This window comes from Oncorhynchus tshawytscha, linkage group LG02, assembly GCF_018296145.1.
Source record: "Oncorhynchus tshawytscha isolate Ot180627B linkage group LG02, Otsh_v2.0, whole genome shotgun sequence".
In the NCBI taxonomy this organism is placed as follows: Eukaryota; Metazoa; Chordata; class Actinopteri; order Salmoniformes; family Salmonidae; genus Oncorhynchus; species Oncorhynchus tshawytscha.
Window position 1 is genome coordinate 62,305,012 of NC_056430.1, and position 18,104 is coordinate 62,323,115.

The following is an 18,104-nucleotide window of genomic DNA, read 5'->3' on the forward strand; positions in this document are numbered from 1 at the left end:
CTCTAGAAATAATTTGCTAGGACTGTCGAGGAGCAGTCTGAGTGGGGAGGTGAAAACTGAAAACGATCTGTTATTGGCAGAGGTTTGGAACTCTCATTGTTATTGGTCTATTAAGTCATTTACTGCCTGGTGACCGGCAGGCCAAAACTCCATCCCACCAAAACAGGCTGACATTTCAGGCGATCTTTTCAAACAGCTCTTACATTAAAATGGCATTATCATAATTTTCACAATGTTATTCCAACATATATAAACTCAGCAAAAAAAAGAAAAGTCCCTTTTTCAGGAACCTGTATTTCAAAGATAATTAGTAAAAATCCAAATAACTTCACAGATCTTCATTGTAAAGGGTTTCAACACTGTTTCACATGCTTGTTCAATTAACCATAAACAATTAATGAGCATGCACCTGTGGAATAACAGGTTACAGACGGAAGCTTACAGACGGAAGGCAATTAAGGTCACAGTTATGAAAACTTAGGACACTGAAGAGGTCTTTCTACTGACTCTGAAAAACACAAGAAGAAAGATGCCCAGGGTCCCTGCTCATCTGCATGAACGTGCCTTAGGCATGCTGCAATGAGGCATGAGGCCTGCAGATGTGGCCAGGGTAATAAATTGCAATGTCCGTACTGTGAGACGCCTAAGACAGCGCTACAGGGAGTCAGGGAGGACAGCTGATCCTCACAGTGGCAAACCACGTGTAACAACACCTGCACAGGATCGGTACATCCGAACATCACACCTGCGGGACAGGTACAGGATGGCAACAACAACTGCCCGAGTTACACCAGGAATGTACAATCCCTCCATCAGTGCTCAGACTGTCCACAATAGGCTGAGAGAGGCTGGACTGACGTCTTTTAGGCCTGTTGTAAGGAAGGTCCTCACCAGCGTTTATTGTCAAAGGAATGAGCGTTACACCGAGGACTGTACTCTGGAGTGGAATCGAATTGGAGGTGGATGGTCCGTCATGGTCTGGGGCGGTGCGTTACAGCATCATCAGACTGAGCTTGTTGTCGTTACAGGCAATCTCAACGCTGTGCGTTACAGGGAAGACATCCTCCTCCCTCATGTGGCACCCTTTCTGCCGGCTCATCCTGACATGACCCTCCAGCATGACAATGCCACCAGCCATACTGCTCGTTCTGTGCGTGATTTCCTGCAAGACAGGAATGTCAGTGTTCTGCCATGGCCAGCCCCTTTGTTCAGGGACACATTATTCAATTGATGTTAGTCACCTGTCTGTGGAACTTGTTCAGTTTATGGCTCAGTTGTTGAATCTTATGTTCATACAAATTTTTACACATGTTAAGTTTGCTGAAAAGTTGAGTGAGAGGACATTTCTTTTTTTGCTGAGTTTATATAAAACACAGGAAATCAAGTTTACTGCACTGGGCCTTTACGCTCATTCTTGAAGTGCATACTGTACCTTCACATAAGTATATCCTCAAGATACTTTTGAAACAGTGTTATATCATTGATAAATGTCATTTTGGTTGTTTGGTTTATCACCTCCACCCTTCATAAGGCCAGATATCACTGTGGTCCTCCACCTGACCCAACAACCTTCTACACGCATGGAATAGGGAAGTAAAGAGTAACAGCAGTGAGTCTAGATGCCTGGCCGGTGTGAAGGGTGAGAGTAACAAACATGTGAGATTGAGGCTTTACTTGCGCTGGTGGTCTGCACAAAATAGAGGTTGTCCTTTCCTACCGGTCAAAGATCCATGTAGCAGACATGAACATACTGGGCCAGGAACAGAAGATCAGCCCCGGTCGGAACATCTTGCCATCTCCAACAGACCAGCTCAAAGTCCTGTGGTCCAGGGCAGACCAACAGCGGAGCCCGAAGACCGGCAGAGGGTTTGCTTGGCTTTGGGCGTAAGGCCACCTCCCAGTTGACCCCATCTAGTTAGTTACACCATTTAGCTCTGATGGAACAGCCTGGGAATACCCAATTAAAATGTTGTTCATGTTTAAAATGCTGGGCACTCAAGTATACAATATGTGCATGTTATGTAGTAACTTCAGTGTGGTGTAGACCACTGGAACCTCCATTTTAAAATGCTTTAATTCCTCTTTTGTACTGGAACCATCAAGCTTTATGCTTACCAAAAACCACCCAATTTGACACATTTTGTAATAAAGTTTATTTACAGGTTGTAGAACAAGGAAGTGTCTGTACTTATGTACACTTGTGAAATTGTGAAGGACTACAGTACACATACAAAAAGACATACAGGAAACAAGAACATTTAAAAGTTGAAAGTGCTTTGGTTCTCAGGAATTTGGAAGGCGTAGCCGTCAGTTGTGATTTCTGGAGCAACAGACTCGTCCTCCTCATCCTGAAAGCAAGACAGATGTGTCAACCAGAATAGTTTTAAAATTGGCAGAGTATCATGGCAGAGTTTCACTCAAAAGAGCTTTTCTCTACCAATAACACCTGAAGCTTGGGGAATAAAACCCAGCTCATGGTCAATGTCTCCTTTTGATAACAATCAGCCGCTTCACCCATGAATGGACCTGAAAGATGTGAGACAAGCTAAAGAGGACATAAGTGTATTTGGACTTAGTCATTGCTTGGTGAAGGTCTCACCTCGCCAGAGAAGTACTTCTCGATGAGGTTGAGAGAGGCCTTGTAGACCATCTCGTTCTCGTGAGACTGCAGCGCCTCAATCTTGTCCAGGCCACCACACTCCTCGATCATCTCGCACAGCTTCTCCACCTCGCCGATCTTCTCTCCTGCCTAAGACATTTAGTATGGGTTTTTACACACACGCGAATCCACAGTACCCATTTCTAATTTGAAAATCAATAAACATAACATGTACATTCAAATTTGAAAATCAATGCTAAAACATGAATGTCTCAACAACCGGGCTATAGAAGTTACTTGGAGTGGTAGCTCCCATGCATAAATCGCAGAGATTAATATTTGCCGATCAATCAAAACCCACAGATCAGCACGGTCCAGCTGTCTCTAGGAACCACTCAGCAAACTGTCAGTGTTATAGGGTGCTCATTAACCATGTGTTACTGATTGTCTGGGTTGTAAGAGGGACATCTTGACCTTCATAAAGATTGTGTCATCACTTAGAAGAACCAATGGGTAGAGCTTAACAGACCAGAGATGAACTTACCAGGAAAATGTTGGTTATGGCGTCCAGAATGACCAGGATGGTCTTGCTGTCCTTGGCAGAGAGCAGGTTGAGCAGGGGCTCCAGCACATTGGCCTGTACCAAATAGATCACCTGATCCACTGTTCCCCCGCTAGTGTAGTTGGTGATGGCCCACACTGCCTCCTTCTGGGTCTTGTAGTCTCCCTGGTTGAAGAAAGGCAAATGAGGCAAGGCCATAGAGCTAGCTAGGGGACTCATCTTTGTATTTGTGCCATTGTAGTGTCGATGACAGCACTATCAACACCATATCAATTTTGGAGCAGTTAATTTCCTTCATGATTGGCTGATCACTCCTGATGTCCCAGTTGGACATGACTCCAACAGGTTAACCAGGAGAGATCAGCCAGTGAAGACCCAACAGTTGAGTACATTCATATGGCACTGCCCATGCTAACAACATTTTGGCCACTAGAGGCCTCTATCAATCTCTATGGGCAGGGCTCACTTCATATGCAAAGACTCATTCACGGGTTGCATTTCTGCTGTCGGCACCCTCAGACAAGGAGTGCAGATGTTTGTGGAGCAGCACAACAGAAACCAGGCATAAGATCAGTAGGTATGAAACTGAGGAAAACAGTCGAACGGTGGAGGTCAAATCTGGGGCTGCATGTAGCAATTGTCTAGGCGCAGCCCTCAATGCATACTAGCCCCTGAATGGTTTGCCCCCTAATGAAGAACACCTGTCGTACCTTTTTGAGGATATCCACCAGCAATGGAACGAGGCCGGCGTTGAGGACTTCCTGGATCTGGGTGTCCTTGCCAGCCGTGACGTTGGACAGGGTCCAGGCCGCCTCTTTTTGGATGTTGGACTTGTGGTGGCGGAGCAGCGCGGGGAACATTGTCAGAGCGCCTGAGTTCAGCACACACTGCGTCTGCTCATCTGTGCCAGTCACGATGTTGCCCAGCGACCGTAGAGAGGGAGTCTGGGAAAAGGGGAAATTAAAAATAAATGTAAAGGGGGGGGTGTCAGGATTTGGATGCAAGCTACACAGTTGACTCATGTCTGTAAACAGGCTTTCCTCACTAACTTGGAATGTCTCAACAACCGGGCTAAGGAAGTTACTTGGAGTGGTAGCTCCCATGCATAAATCGCAGATGTTAATATTAGCCCGTCAATCAAACCCCACAGATCAGCACAGTTCAGCCGTCTCCAGGAACCACAAGGCAGACCACTGTACAGGTGCAATCAAAAATGTAAAGCCTAGTAACCGTGGAAAAGGGACGTACCACGATGGTGAGCTCCCCGGAGCCGAGCAGCTGGACGAGGCGGGGTACCAGGCCGGCCTGCACCACCACTTCGATGCGCTCGTTAGGGCCGTCCGTCAGGTAGGACACGGCCCAGCAGGTGTCGGCCAGCACCTCCTTGTCGTCGTGGTGGAGCAGGCGCACCAGCGTGGGCAGCAATAGCTGCACGGCCGACAATGGCGGGGCAGGGTTCTTGTTCCGACAGAGGTTAGACAGGGTCCATGTCACGTTCCTAAGGTAACCAGACTGGAAGGAGCAGGGAGATGTTGTTAGAGCTCAATATGCCACACCGTTAACAGCTATATTTAGATTTATTGGAGGCATCAAATTGAGGTAATGAGCAAAGATGAAGATGAGAAAGCTAAAGCAGTCAACTTTATTATAGCGCAACATCATAAATCAACCACACCTATTTTACGAGAACCACCAGGAAAAATAGCTGATGAGTGGAATTTTCCACAGCACTTGCTAACAAATTCCACAACAACCCAGAGCTTTTAATCATTATATGTAAACTTACAGAAAACACAGACAGGTCAGGGGCGGCCAGCAGAGTCAGGAGGGGCTCGATGGCACCGTGTTTGATTACCAAGTCCCTGTAGGTGGAGCCATCACCTAAGGATAAGGAGGAATCGGGCCATTTCAAAAATGTGGTCACAGAAGACCGTTGACCTGGCATACAACCAGAGTAAGGAGGCTTATTGAACTAACATGTTCAAGTAGTAGTATTTTCAAAAGAGAAATACTGATATAAATTGATATTGTTACCTGCCTGGTAGCAATATCAATCTTTATCAGCATTTCTGGTGTAACAAACATGAAGTTTCACACTAAAGTTGCACCGGCGTAAAGATGTTTGAAAGACACAGGGTTTGATAGGAACAGTTATTCCAACAAACACGGGAAAAGCTTTCAGATCACTGTTCCTGTACTATCAATGACAATGGCAACAGTCATGCCATAGTCACTTTCGATACAGGTGAAAGTGTGCCCTCTCATACCAGCGATGTTGCCCAGGGCCCAGACGGCCTGCTCGCTGATGTGGGGGTGCGGGGACATCACCAGGCTGATGAAGGCGGAGATGGCTCCTCCGTCCACCACAGCAGTGGTTTGGTCCGAGTTGCCAGAGGCGATGTTGGTCAGGGCCCAGGCCGCCTCGAACTGTATGGGAGGACACTCAGCCAGGCCCAGGAAGCGGACAAAGTTTGAGATGAGCCCGGCATCGATGATGCGATCAATGGGAGGGTGCCTCTCTCTGGACAGCAGCTTCCTGTGGTGGAAGAAGGCCAGGTCGAAAGTCATGGTTAGGGGTGGCCAAGGCCTACAGTCAGAACGGAAACAGTGATTACCCAACACCGGTTTCCAATGGAAAGCTTAGTGACTTACCTGGCTGCCTGGGTAGCCTGCACCTGATGATCTAGGCTTTGGCTATTTACACCAGCCACAATCTCCTCAACCGTCCAGTGCTGTGCAGGCTATGGAAACATGGCAGGATTACACATTAATTACATGACCTGGCACGCCATCTGTGGAGCGTCTGCATGCGTTGTCAATGGAAAAAAGTGACAGAATATAGGCACTAGCTAACAGGCCTCTTATCGAGTACAGGACAGAAAGGCACCAAATTCAATAAAAATCTATTGGGAAGAGGGACATCTTCGGCTTGCTCACCCTTTGTTGATGGCCTGTACAAAGTCATAATCCAAAACTTGCCATTGCCCATTTTAGTTTCAAATAGGGATACAAAATATTACCTGTGCATTTTGGTCCTTCTCTTGGAGTGGAGATGTAGGCTCATCTGGGCAGATACTGACGTTCCTTCTTTTGAGAAGCTGGTCATCTTTCTTTGCCTTTCGAAGTTCGACATTGACCTCGACTCTTCTGCGCCTCAATTCCTGCAGATGAACAGTCAAGTAAGCATGGTTCTAGACAAATGGCAATACTGTAAACTAGGTGTTAATGATTGACTAATCAATCAAGATATAGGCATCAATGGCGATATCAACTTACGTTGGTATCTTTTCCCTTGTTTTTGAATTGGGTGATACGATCGGCGTCGTTCGCAGTTGTCGACATGGTTTTCGTTGCTTATTGAACAAGGCGATGACTTCACTGTAGTGTTGATCACTAAGGTAATGGGGGGGAAATGTAAATGTTAGCTCTGTGCCCGTTTTAAATAAAATAACCAACGTTCTCCTAGCTAGCAAGACAGTTCCGCTTTCCTGCTGCCGGGCGAACTATAATCTGACGTAGACCACCATGTGGCCGGTTGAAACCGCTTAAATGTACCATTTAGTCATAACCAGTACACTAGAAAACCAGTCATAATTTAACACTATATCAACGCATATCATTTATATCGAATGCACCCAGTAACTATAATATTTTAACCATTAAAATAAACCAGAACTAACAAAAGCATAAGGACCGCACTCACCTTGTTCTTGTTCTTACTGGCAATGACGTCAAACGTGAGACCGACTTTAAATTTCCGGCTTTCTTGATCTGTGATTGGCCCATTCGAGTCAAAGCACCTCTTCATTGGCCCCTTTTTTGAAAAAGTCGGAATGAGTCACTGGTGGTGATGCGCTGTTATCGCGAGACGATACTACAGTTTTTCACAAAGTGTGACTAAATTTGCCTGCGACATTTCGCCGAGCACAGTAGTTTGGTTAAACCTGGTAGCAAATATGTTCGTCATGAAATAAAATATACACATTCTATGGAACTTTTCATGCATTTGGCGTCATGTTTTCAATGTTATAAATTGTGCCTGTGCTAACTCGGAACGTGATGACCCAGTGGCCTAATGGATAAGGCATCAGCCTCCGGAGCTGGGGATTGTGGGTTCGAGTCCCATCTGGGTCGTATTTAGTTTCCGTTTTACGTTAAATGACATAGAAAATAATAAATGATTGATAATAGCTGCATGGATTATAAAACCGGATGAATGCACTCCGACAACAATTTGTCTCATAATAAATGTGATTGCATTTGCAAACGTCACAACTAAGCTATGGAGCCTTGACCCACGAAAATGTACCATACAAATCAATCACATACATAGCAATAAGGTTTAATCACGACTTTAATACAAATGTTTGAATTTTGCAATACCACGAGCATCCAAGCGTCGCCTCACGGTTTGTAACATTGTGTCCAAAAGGGGGCAGTGGTTCTACGCGTATGACTTTTACCGGTATAGGCTACACATTCACAGTGGCAAACATAATTGTATTTATTTATTTAACCTTTATTTAACTAGGCAAGTCAGTTAATTAAGAACAAATTCTTATTTACAATGACGGCCTACCAAATGGCAAAAGGCCTCCTGCGGAGACGGGGGCCTGGGATTAAAAATACAAAATAAATACAATATAAATATAGGACAAAACACATCACAACAAGAGAGACAACATAGCACTACATAAAGAGAGACCTAAGACAACAACATAGCAAGGCAGCAACACATGACAACACAGCATGGTAGCAACACAACATGACAGCAGCACAAAACATGGTACAAACATTATTGGGCACGACAACAGCACAAAGGGCAAGAGGGTAGAGACAACAATACATCACGCAAAGCAGGCACAACTGTCAGTCAGAATGTCCATAATTGAGTCTTTGAATGAAGAGATTGCGATAAAGTTGTCCAGTTTGAGTGTCTGTTGCAGCTCGTTCCAGTCGCTAGCTGCAGCTAACTGAAATGAGGAGCGACCCAGGGATGTGTGTGCTTTGGGGACCTTTAACAGAATTTGTCTGACAGAACGAGTGTTGTATGTGGAGGATGAGGGCTGCAAGTAGATATCTCAGCTAGGGGGGAGTGAGGCCTAAAAGGGTTTTATAAATTACCAGTGGGTCTTGCGACGTGTATACAGAGATGACCAGGTTATAGATGAGTATAGAGTGCAGTGATGTGTCCTATAAGGAGAATTAGTGGCAAATCTGATGGCCGAATGGTAAAGAACATCTAGCCGCTCGAGAGCACCCTTACCTGCCGATCTATAAATTACGTCTTCGTAATCTAGCATGGGTAGGATGGTCATCTAAATCAGAGTTAGTTTGGCAGCTAGGGTGAAAGAGGAGCGATTACGATAGAGGAAACCAAGTCTAGATGTAACTTTAGCCTGCAGCTTTGATATGTGCTGAGAGAAGGACAGTGCACCGTCCGTCCATACTCCCAAGTACTTGTATGAGGTGACTACTTCAAGCTCTAAACCCTCAGCGGTAGTAATCACACCTGTGGGGAGAGGGGCATTCTTCTTACCAAACCACATGACCTTTGTTTTGGAGGTGTTCAGAACAAGGTTAAGGGCAGGGAAAGCTTGTTGCGGACCTGCTCTCATTTCGGGCAGAGAGGGAGATGCGAAGCGAGAGGGATAATTGGGCCCAAAATCTGTCTTCTCCAGCAGGTGGCGTTTTTTTTTTCACTCACCAAGCGAGGAGTTTTTGTATGGAGATCAATGAGCGTGTCGAATTCGGTTACAAAAAATGTAATGTCCTTATTTGCTACGTGTGGATTATTTGATCGAATATACGTTTCGTAATGATTGCGTTGTTAAGAGTGTACTGATATAAGTAGGACACGTGACATCCCGGGAACTTTGAAAAAAAACCCACTTTATATCGGAGTTGTGCCTGGTCGTCACTAGTTACTACAGTCACAACGTCATAACACGGCAATTATTAAAATGTCTCTTTTAAACATTTATTTGAAACCTAACAATAACCACACTGCTAACCTTATGCCTAACTCTAATCTTAAATTAAGACCAAAAAGCTCATTTTTGTTTTCATTAATATTTACTATAGACATATTTTGACTTTGGGGCTGAAGTAACTAGTGGAAACGTTCACACGCGAATCTGTCCCACCTGATTTTGCCGCCTCCCATTTTTGAAGACATTTATTTTCACTGTTAGAGCGGGTACTAAGAGTATCTGGTCAATATAATGGATAATCTGTGTTGAGGACCAAAGCCAGGCCATTGGTACTTTTCAGATGTAATTTACATAACAATCGCTAACTGTGAACTTTAACACCATGTTACTTTTTTTTAAATGACTGGTCAAATGCAATAGCCTATCACAATCCGTAATCACTAATAATCATTATCATCAGTAATTAGTGGAATTAAAGGCTAAAATCTAGGCCACGTTTTTTTTAAATGCCCCCACACACAGTAGCCTACTAAAGACCGAAGGGCGTTTCATTGCATAGAATTGGGAATTTAATAGGACCTCTATGGCTTCATGAATGAAGTGTCTCTGATGTCACTCTATTTACCTCTGCCTAGGAGTGACACGCCTCCCATTCCAGTCTCGAGGCATATAAACCTCAGGAATTCAGAGACACTCCAGCAGACTTCGAAGTTGGTCCAATAGTACTTTTCAGGATGACAGTGATTATTCTACTCCTGCTGGTACTTGCGTTTAGTTTTTCTGACGCGGTGGACAATGGTAAGTCGGGTAACAATTCTTGCTGCTTTCCAACTATGTCTTATGAAATTTACATGTTACATTTTAAGGAGAAGAATGGTGAAGAATGGTGACAGTATTATTGTAGATCAGAAGATCCATTAGGAAATAGCACGTTTTAAAACGAATATACTTTGAAACTTGTTTGTATCTATTGTAAATGTGATGACATGGTGATTTATAAAGCATTTTCTCAGAGGTGCAATAAAGAAATAGATATATTTGCTTATCAAATCGACCATTTATTTATCACATGCGCCGAATACAACTTTAGTAATAGACATGACTAAATGCTTTGCTTACGAACCTTTCCCAAATGATGCAGTTTAAAAAGAATAATAAAAAATATGACCTAAGACGAGGAATAAAATACACAAGAGTGGAGCTATATACAGTGAGTACCAGTAACCTACCAGATCAATGTGCAGAGAGAGGTACGAGGTATTTGAGGTAGATACAGTCTGCACATGAAGTCAGGGTGAAGTGACTAGGAATCCGGATAGATAATTAATAAGAGTAAAATAAGGGAAAGAATAGCAGCAGCAAATTATGAGTGTAAAAGTGTCTGTGAGTGTGCGCGTGTGTCATTGTGTGTATGTTAGGGTTTTGTGTGGGAGTGACAGTGTAGTGTGTGTGTTAATGGTGTGTGTATATAACATCTAGAGAGTGTGCATAGGGTCAGTCAGTGCAGGTAGTTTGGGTACCCTTAATTGACCTTTTAACAGTCTGGCTATTTAGCAGTCTTATGGCGTAGGGCAGAAGCTGTCTCGGGGCCTGTTGGTCTGAGAGCTGATGCTCCGGTACCGTTTTCCGGACGGTAGCATAATGAACAGTCTATGGCTTTGAGTGGCTGGAGTCTTTGGCAATTTTTCGCGCCTTCCTTTGACACAGCTTGATATGAGTTCCTGGATGGCAGGACATTATGTATATTTATGTTTGGAATTAAAGTAAATTTTATGATTGATACTTAAAAATATATATTTCACGAATATAAGCCTATAATTAAATCTCTGACATATCTAATTAAATATTTGTAGATGCTACTTTGCAACAATATAATAATCTGAAATGTGCATATCATAAAACTGGAGTTCACAAAAAGAGTGACATTCTCCTAATCTGACAACTATCGGTGTCAGGCAGTTACAGCTAGTTCGAATGACAAAGCATACTGCCACTAGACATTTACGTAATTTAGCACATGCTCTTATCCAGAGTGATTTAGCGGAGCAGTTAGGGTTACGTGCCTTACTCGAGGGCACATCAACAGATTTTTCACATAGTAGGCTCGAGGATTCGAATCAGTGATCTTTCAATTACTGGACCAACGCTCTTAATTAACTGCTACCTCCTGTCAATCTGCCACCCCATAATGTCGATTTTGATCATTGAGTCTACAATGATTTGATCCTGTGAATGTTTTACTTTACTTTTGGGTGTTTGGCTTGTGTGCTGACAGTAAGACTATATAGAATATATATATAAAATATGTGCAGTGCACCTTGCATGCTTTAGTTCAGTGCCCACACTCTTTTTAAAATTTATTTGATGTTACCAGGTTAGTCTTATTGAAGACAGGAACTGGAATGCTTTTTTTTACCCAGCTCTGACAGTTAAAAAAAATATTGATAGTCTCAAGCTATTGCTTAAATTAAGAAGCAGTCAACTGTACTCAGAACCTTATATGATGGAGGTATGATATAGGGGCCATTGATAGGATACAGTTATAATATACTGCTGGGTGTAACTGTCCTTGCCTGCTTTATCCAGAGCTGTTCTCCGTGATAAGCACCCCCCCTGAGAAGGGCCAGAGTGTTTTACCTGACCCTAGCCAGAACCAGAGCACAAGGCTAGGGGCCAAAGACCCCTCTCTCACCATCAACGAGCCCCTGGAAAAGAGCAGCAAAGCTGGGGACCCCAAGTACGCCCTCCACCCCCTTCCCTCTGGGGTCTGGCCCAAGCACAGTGACCCTCGCTCCGGCCCCCACAACAAGAGCAAGAAGGGCCCTAAAAATGACCGCCTGATCGAGCACAACAGCGAGAAGAACCGCGGCGAGGCCAGTCTAGCACTTCCCAAAACACCACTTACCGCTGCTACCAACCGCACACAAAAAGTAAACGTGGACCCTTACCGAGACCCCCACACTTACTTCAACAACCCCCCGCAGATTGACCCGGACAGTCACCCCAACTCCAGACCCAGGGGCCAGCCCCACATTCACCCAGCCACCTCCCCTCGCAGGGACCCCCCAACCAGAAAGCTGGACCCGGAGGAGAATCGCCCTGGAGGGAAGTCCAGTCTGTACCAGTCTGGCGGCGCCAACCGGAATAACAGCCGCTCATCTGTGCTCCTCAACCGTCGCTCCTCCAGCCTGCTCTACCACTTCGATATCCTGAAACGAGGTACGGAAAGTGACACTGCACCCCCACACTATGTATGGTACAAAGGGAGTCATGAGACTGCTGCAATTTCAGGATAGTTAGCTAATTACCTCTCCAGCCACAAGTTGCTGCCTACATCTGGATTGAATATGTCCCTTTGTGTGAAGTCTTGGGGGGTGAGAGGTCATGATAGCAATGCTAAATATGCCTAAGTGAGATCAGTTAGGATGCAGTAATTAAGGGGTGAGACTGGAGCGGGGAGGATGGGGAACGTGGAGCCCCCCCCTGCGGAATGCGACGCCTGGGTTCTGTAATGACAACCCTGGTCCTTCAAATGACACTGGAATGAAGTCTGGCTCCACACAAGCAGGAAAGGCACGGTCGGTCACTCTCTCCTTCTTCTCGTCTCTCTCTTCTTTTCTCTTTGTCTCCCTGACTCGCAGAGTCTGACTTCACTCACGAGGCCGTCTGCATGAGTGAGTGCAGGAAGGAGAAGGAGGAGAGAGACCACTACTGCTACAGTGAATTTGGTGAGTGTGTGTGTGTGTGAACGATGGTTAGACTATTGTATGGGAGTGAGATGGATGGCCTGGCCACCATCTTCCAGTGATCTCTCCATAAAGACGAAGTGAAGTGAAGGGATGGGAAAAGGGGACAAAATAAGGGCATGACACAATGTCTGGTGTTGTCTATTTGCAACCTGCCAATCATGCTGTAGTTTAGACTGGATTGACAGACATTCCCTTTGGTCATGTAGAGTCTTCTCACCATGGTGCAGGGTGAAGTTGCCCCAAAACGCTGATCTTTGGTCAATTTCGCTGATCCTAGATCTGTACCTATGAGTGCTCTGTGCTACTTTCCACTTTAGAGTTAAAAACAATGACCTTTACTTTAATTTGACCATTTATCTTTGACATTTCAGCCGTCAATGGGATCGTTCATGACATAGACATGGTGCGTAAGGGGATTAGACTCATCACACTGATGGTGAGCAGCGATGGCTTCTACAAGATGAGCCGTCTCTACGTCACTCCAGACAGCTTCTTTCTCAAAGTGCGTCTCCTAGTCCTGGACACCTACAAATGTAGCAAGCCTTGTCCTGACATCAAACTAGGTAAGCGTCAACTTAAGGAACCAATAAACGCATCCCAAATAGCACCCTATCCCCTAAATCAAGGCTCTCCAACCCTGTTCCTGGAGAGCTTCCCTCCAACCCAGTGGTAATTGGGGCGGCAGGTAGGATAGTGGTTAGAGCGTAGGGGATGTAACCAAAAGGTTGCAGAATCTCCAAGGTAAAAATCTGTCGTGCTTCCCCTGAACAGGGGCAGAACAACAGTAGGCTGTCATTGGGAGGCCGTCATTGTAAATAAGAATTTGTCCTTAACTGACTTGCCTAGTTAAATAAAGGTTACATAACTAACCTGATTCAGTTCATCAACCAACTAATTATTAGAATCAGGTGTGCTAGATTAGGGCTGGAGTGTGAACCTACAGGATGGTAGCTCTCCAGGAGCAGGGTTGGAGTGAATCTACAGGATGGTAGCTCTCCTGCCCTATATGGTGCAGTAGTAGACCATATAGGGCAAGAGTATTCAAATCCCGTCCCAGAGGTCTGATGTACTGCTGGTTTTCTGTTCTATGTGATCATTAATTGCACACACTTGGTGTCCCAGGTCTAAATCAGTCCCTGTTTAGAGGAGAACAATGAAAAAAAGCAGTGGAACTGGCTTTGCGATCAAGTTTTGAATTTGAGGGATACAAGGTTCCACCTTGGCTACGTTCCGATATCAACACTAGCATATTACTTCTAATCGATTCCCAATACATTTCTCCATGCTATATGGTATGCTAGTATAGTCAATGGTTCTGAACTCATGTCTACCAGTTGAGCAGAGAGACCAAATACTGCTCATAAATTCACTGACACCTTCTCTTACCCCAATGCTATTCTATAGGTAGCCGGTACATTGTAATGGGCCAGATCTACCACCGGAGGCGCCACCTTCCCAATGACCTTCTGGCCCTGCTGGGGGGCAAACTGAAGCCAGGCGACGGCCTCCTGCGCAGCAACAACTACGTCAAGCGCTTCAACAAGAGGAGACACCAGAAAGCCCTGGAGGCTACCCGCTCCAAGTGTAGGTGAAACCAAAACACACTATCGCCCCCTGCAGCGGTGGAAAAGACATTGCAGCCGTCAACATGAAGTGACTGTGACCTATAACCCTACAGCATTTCAGCTGAGACGTAGATGGACGAGGCCAAGGTGTTGTTGTTTTTTTACGGCATGGACCTCCTGCACTTGTTTGTGTCATAATCCAGGTTGAGTGGTAATGTTTTTGCTTGTCTGTCTGTACAGTCTTTTCCTTGTAGCTTTGCGTCCTCTTTGATAGAAGACAAAAGTGGAGTCTATATCAAAGGTTCTCGTCTTCAAACCTCTGCTTGAAGTGTTGCCCCATCAGATTTCCTCACACTGTTGCTCTCTGTTATCGTGCATGAGCATTTAGTTGGATAGAGGGCACACTTAACAAAGGTAAAAGATGAGCTCTCTAGTATATCTCTTTGTTCATAAGTCTTCTATACTCATTTATTAAGATGTCGTAGTACTTCAAATGATCATTTTTTTCATGTCTGGTACATGAATCGGTCAGATCAGTGCATCCCTCTTATTGGTTTCTTTTACGATTTCAATATTCTGCCAGCGAACCCAGAGTTCTGTTTCAATGGAATAATTTAGGTAGAGGACATTTTCATTGGCTAATTCGATGTAACACAACTTTTCATCAGAATGTTTTGGTTGTCCCGTGTCCACATTTGAAGATGTTGTCCGAGCATGTGAAAGAAGCCCATAATTGCCCTGAGGGAGGAAGACTGCCAACTCCAGCTCCACTATTCATGCAAACACACACATCTCTCCAATTGGCTTGTTCCAGGTTATCCCAATCATCCATGGGAAAGACTATCTGTTCAGATCTAGTTGCACACGGGTGCTTCTCCAATGGCAAGAGTCCAATTACATTTCGCCTTTCGAACTTGGTAGGAAACTCTAAAGGACTTCCTATTGACTGAATGTAAAATATCAGCAATCTCCTATTTATGCCTGTAAGAAAAGCGGTCACATCTTCACACTGTTTTGTTCCTGTCATTTGATTGCAGGAAATGCACTTTTACTGTATGTGAAAGAGAAGAGGGGGGTGGGATGTAAGACTGGAAAAGCAGCATCAACAACAACAAACCCCAGAGGAGGGAAAGGTTGAGAAAAGAAACAAAACTTTACCTAGTTTTCTAATGTTAAAGAAGTGTACACGTTGAAACATCCGGCGAAGACAGACTTCATAAGGGAACCTGGTGGTATTAGTGGGTGTTTTTGTAAATCTAATCGCGGGAATCTGATCCCCCAGTGCACCTGGACACACGGATTCAGAAAAGTGCGGCTCTCCTTGCCGGTTCTCTTTGGAGATGGTGAGGTGAAAGCTAATGCCACCTTTGACTCTTATTTGCTCATGCACACACACACACACACACACACCCACAACCGATGCGGACAAAGTTCAAAGGAGACATTTGAGAGTGGCCAAGGGAAGGAGAGATGGAGGAGGAGGAGAGAGGGAGGAGGAGGGAAGGAGAGAAGGAGGAGGAGGGAAGGAGAGAAGGAGGAGGAGGGAAGGAGAGAAGGAGGAGGAAGGAGAGAGGAGGGAGGGAAGGAGAGAGGGAGGAGGAGGGAAGGAGAGAGGGAGGAGGAGGGAAGGAGGGAGGGAGGAGGAGGGAAGGAGGAGGGAAGGAGAGAGGAAGGAGGAGGGAAGGAGAGAGGGAGGAGGAGGGAAGGAGGAAGGAGGAGGGAAGGAGAGAGGGAGGAGGAGGGAAGGAGAGAGGGAGGAGGAGGGAAGGAGAGAGGGAGGAGGAGGAGGAGGGAGGGAGGAGGAGGGAAGGAGGGAGGGAGGAGGAGGGAAGGAGGGAGGGAGGAGGAGGGAAGGAGAGAGGGAGGAGGAGGGAAGGAGAGAGGGAGGAGAGAAGGAGGAGGAGGGAAGGCAAAAAAGAAAGAAGAGAAAGAAGGTTGTAGTGCCTTCAGAAAGTATTCACACCCCTTGACTTTTTCCTCACTTTGTTGTGTTACAAAGTGGGATTAAAATGGATTTAATTGTCATTTTTGGTCAACGATCAACACAAAATACTCTGCAATGTGGAAAAAAAATGTGAATATTTATTACAAAGTTATGAAAAATAAAATACTAATATATCTTGATTAGCTAAGTATTCACCGCCCCATAGACAATACATGTTAGAAACACATTTGGAAGTGGTTACAGCTGTGAGTCTGTAGGTGAGTCTCTAAGAGCTTTACACACCTGGATTGTACAATATTTGCCCATTATTCTTGGTAACATTCTTCAAGCTCTGTCAAGTTGGTTGTTGATCATTGTTAGAAAGCCATTTTCAAGTCTTGCCATAGATTTTCAATCCGATTTAGGTCAAAACTGTAACTAGGCCCCTCAGGAATATTCAATGTCGTCTTGGTAAGCAACTCCAGTGTATATCTGGCCTTGTGTTTTAGGTTATTGTCCTGCTGAATGGTGAATGTGTCTCCCAGTGTCTGTTGGAAAGTAGACTGTACCAGGTTTTCCTCTAGGATTTTGCCTGTGCTTAGCTGTACTCTGTTTATTTTTGTCCTAAAAAACTCCTGAGTCCTTGCTGATGACAAACATACCCATAAAATGATGCAGCCACCAAAAAGTTGTTGATCCATCCTCAGTTTTCTCATATCACAACAATTAAACTCTGTAACTGTTTTAAAGTCACCATTGGCCTCATGGTAAAATCCCTGAGCAGTTTTCTTCCTCTCTTGCAACTGAGTTAGGAAGGACACCTGCATCTTTGTAGTGACTGGGTGTATTGATGCATCATCCAAAACCTAATGAATAACTTCACCATGCTCAAAGGGATATTAAGCATCTGCTTTATTTTGTATTATTTTTTACACATCTACCAATCGGTGGCCTTCTTTGAGAGACATTGGAAAACCTCCCTGGTTTTTGTGGTTGAATCTGTGCTTGAAATTCACTACTCAATTGAGGTACCTTACAGATAATTGTATGTGGGGTACAGAGGTTGGGTAGTCATTAAAAAAGAATGTTAACCACTATTATTGAACACTGAATGAGTCCATGCAATTTATGTGATTTGTAAAACACATTTTTATTCCTGAACTTATTTATGCTTGTCATAACAAAGGGGTTGAATACGTATTGACTCAAGACATTTCAGCTTTTCATCTTTTATGATTTTTTTTTTTCTACAAACAAAATTCCACTTTTACATTATGGGGTATTGTGTGTAGATCAGTGACACAAAATCTTAATTTAATCCATTTTAAATTCAGGCTGTAACACAACAAAATGTGGAAAAAGTCAAGGGATGTGAATATTTTCTGAAGGCACTGTATGTACATACATCAAGAAAGAGAGAGACCCTGGGAGAGAAAGAGAGATCCTGGGCTCTCCATTCCTGAGGGAAAACTTTGAATGGATGATATGATAGACATCCAGGCCACAGACCTTTGGTCTGGCCTGTCATCTTTGACTATGATCATACTTAAAATGACAGAAAAGCCAAAGGTTTGCACTGCGCATATCTCATCTCATACTACATGGAACTAATAAAGATGTATTTGTTTTTTTACTCATTGGGTGTCGGTGTGGTCTGTGGGTCTTATTCATGTGTTATCGGTGGGGGCTAACACTCAGTCGAAGCCTTGCAAACACACATTCTTGAATGGCACCACAGAAGTACATATATAATCACTTTTGGATTCATTCCT

General features: G+C 44.4%; 2 protein-coding genes and 4 non-coding genes across 6 annotated transcripts; 2 read left to right on the forward strand and 4 right to left on the reverse strand.

Moving 5' to 3' along the window:
- Positions 1 to 2,134: 2,134 nt before the first annotated feature.
- LOC112265145 (importin subunit alpha-1) lies at positions 2,135 to 6,962 on the reverse strand. The gene is made up of 11 exons (XM_024442218.2): positions 6,865 to 6,962; positions 6,438 to 6,554; positions 6,182 to 6,322; positions 5,814 to 5,902; positions 5,429 to 5,697; positions 4,948 to 5,042; positions 4,410 to 4,673; positions 3,872 to 4,105; positions 3,144 to 3,326; positions 2,600 to 2,749; positions 2,135 to 2,348 (listed from the first exon to the last, which is right to left on the reverse strand). The coding sequence occupies exons 2-11, from the start codon at positions 6,501 to 6,503 to the stop codon at positions 2,259 to 2,261; spliced, it is 1,581 nt and encodes a 526-aa protein (XP_024297986.1). The 5' UTR covers positions 6,504 to 6,554; positions 6,865 to 6,962; the 3' UTR covers positions 2,135 to 2,258.
- LOC112223522 lies at positions 2,865 to 2,999 on the reverse strand. Its single transcript, XR_002949341.1, has one exon. It is a non-coding gene; the product is annotated as a small nucleolar RNA SNORA84 (small nucleolar RNA).
- On the reverse strand, positions 4,214 to 4,348 carry LOC112223517. The gene has a single exon (XR_002949340.1). It is a non-coding gene; the product is annotated as a small nucleolar RNA SNORA84 (small nucleolar RNA).
- LOC112223351 lies at positions 5,281 to 5,408 on the reverse strand. Its single transcript, XR_002949291.1, has one exon. It is a non-coding gene; the product is annotated as a small nucleolar RNA SNORA71 (small nucleolar RNA).
- Positions 6,963 to 7,222: 260 nt separating the features above from the next.
- Positions 7,223 to 7,295, forward strand: trnar-ccg. The gene has a single exon. It is a non-coding gene; the product is annotated as a tRNA-Arg (tRNA).
- Positions 7,296 to 9,777: 2,482 nt separating this feature from the next.
- LOC112265138 lies at positions 9,778 to 15,914 on the forward strand. Its single transcript, XM_024442207.2, has 5 exons — positions 9,778 to 9,892; positions 11,681 to 12,313; positions 12,736 to 12,822; positions 13,215 to 13,406; positions 14,248 to 15,914. The coding sequence occupies exons 1-5, from the start codon at positions 9,829 to 9,831 to the stop codon at positions 14,433 to 14,435; spliced, it is 1,164 nt and encodes a 387-aa protein (XP_024297975.1). The 5' UTR covers positions 9,778 to 9,828; the 3' UTR covers positions 14,436 to 15,914.
- The last annotated feature ends 2,190 nt before the right edge of the window (positions 15,915 to 18,104 follow it).

What these genes read in the sequence shown, in the direction of transcription:
- LOC112265145 (XM_024442218.2), bottom strand. Translation starts at nt 6,503, where the DNA reads ATGTCGACAACTGCGAACGACGCCGATCGTATCACCCAATTCAAAAAC. An exon ending in GGCCCTGGGCAACATCGCTG is followed by an intron (nt 5,043 to 5,428) that starts GTATGAGAGGGC and finishes CCTTATCCTTAG; the next exon opens with GTGATGGCTCCACCTACAGG. An exon ending in CCATAACCAACATTTTCCTG is followed by an intron (nt 2,750 to 3,143) that starts GTAAGTTCATCT and finishes TAAATGTCTTAG; the next exon opens with GCAGGAGAGAAGATCGGCGA.
- LOC112265138 (XM_024442207.2), top strand. Translation starts at nt 9,829, where the DNA reads ATGACAGTGATTATTCTACTCCTGCTGGTACTTGCGTTTAGTTTTTCT. An exon ending in TTCTGACGCGGTGGACAATG is followed by an intron (nt 9,893 to 11,680) that starts GTAAGTCGGGTA and finishes TGCTTTATCCAG; the next exon opens with AGCTGTTCTCCGTGATAAGC. An exon ending in CTACTGCTACAGTGAATTTG is followed by an intron (nt 12,823 to 13,214) that starts GTGAGTGTGTGT and finishes TTGACATTTCAG; the next exon opens with CCGTCAATGGGATCGTTCAT.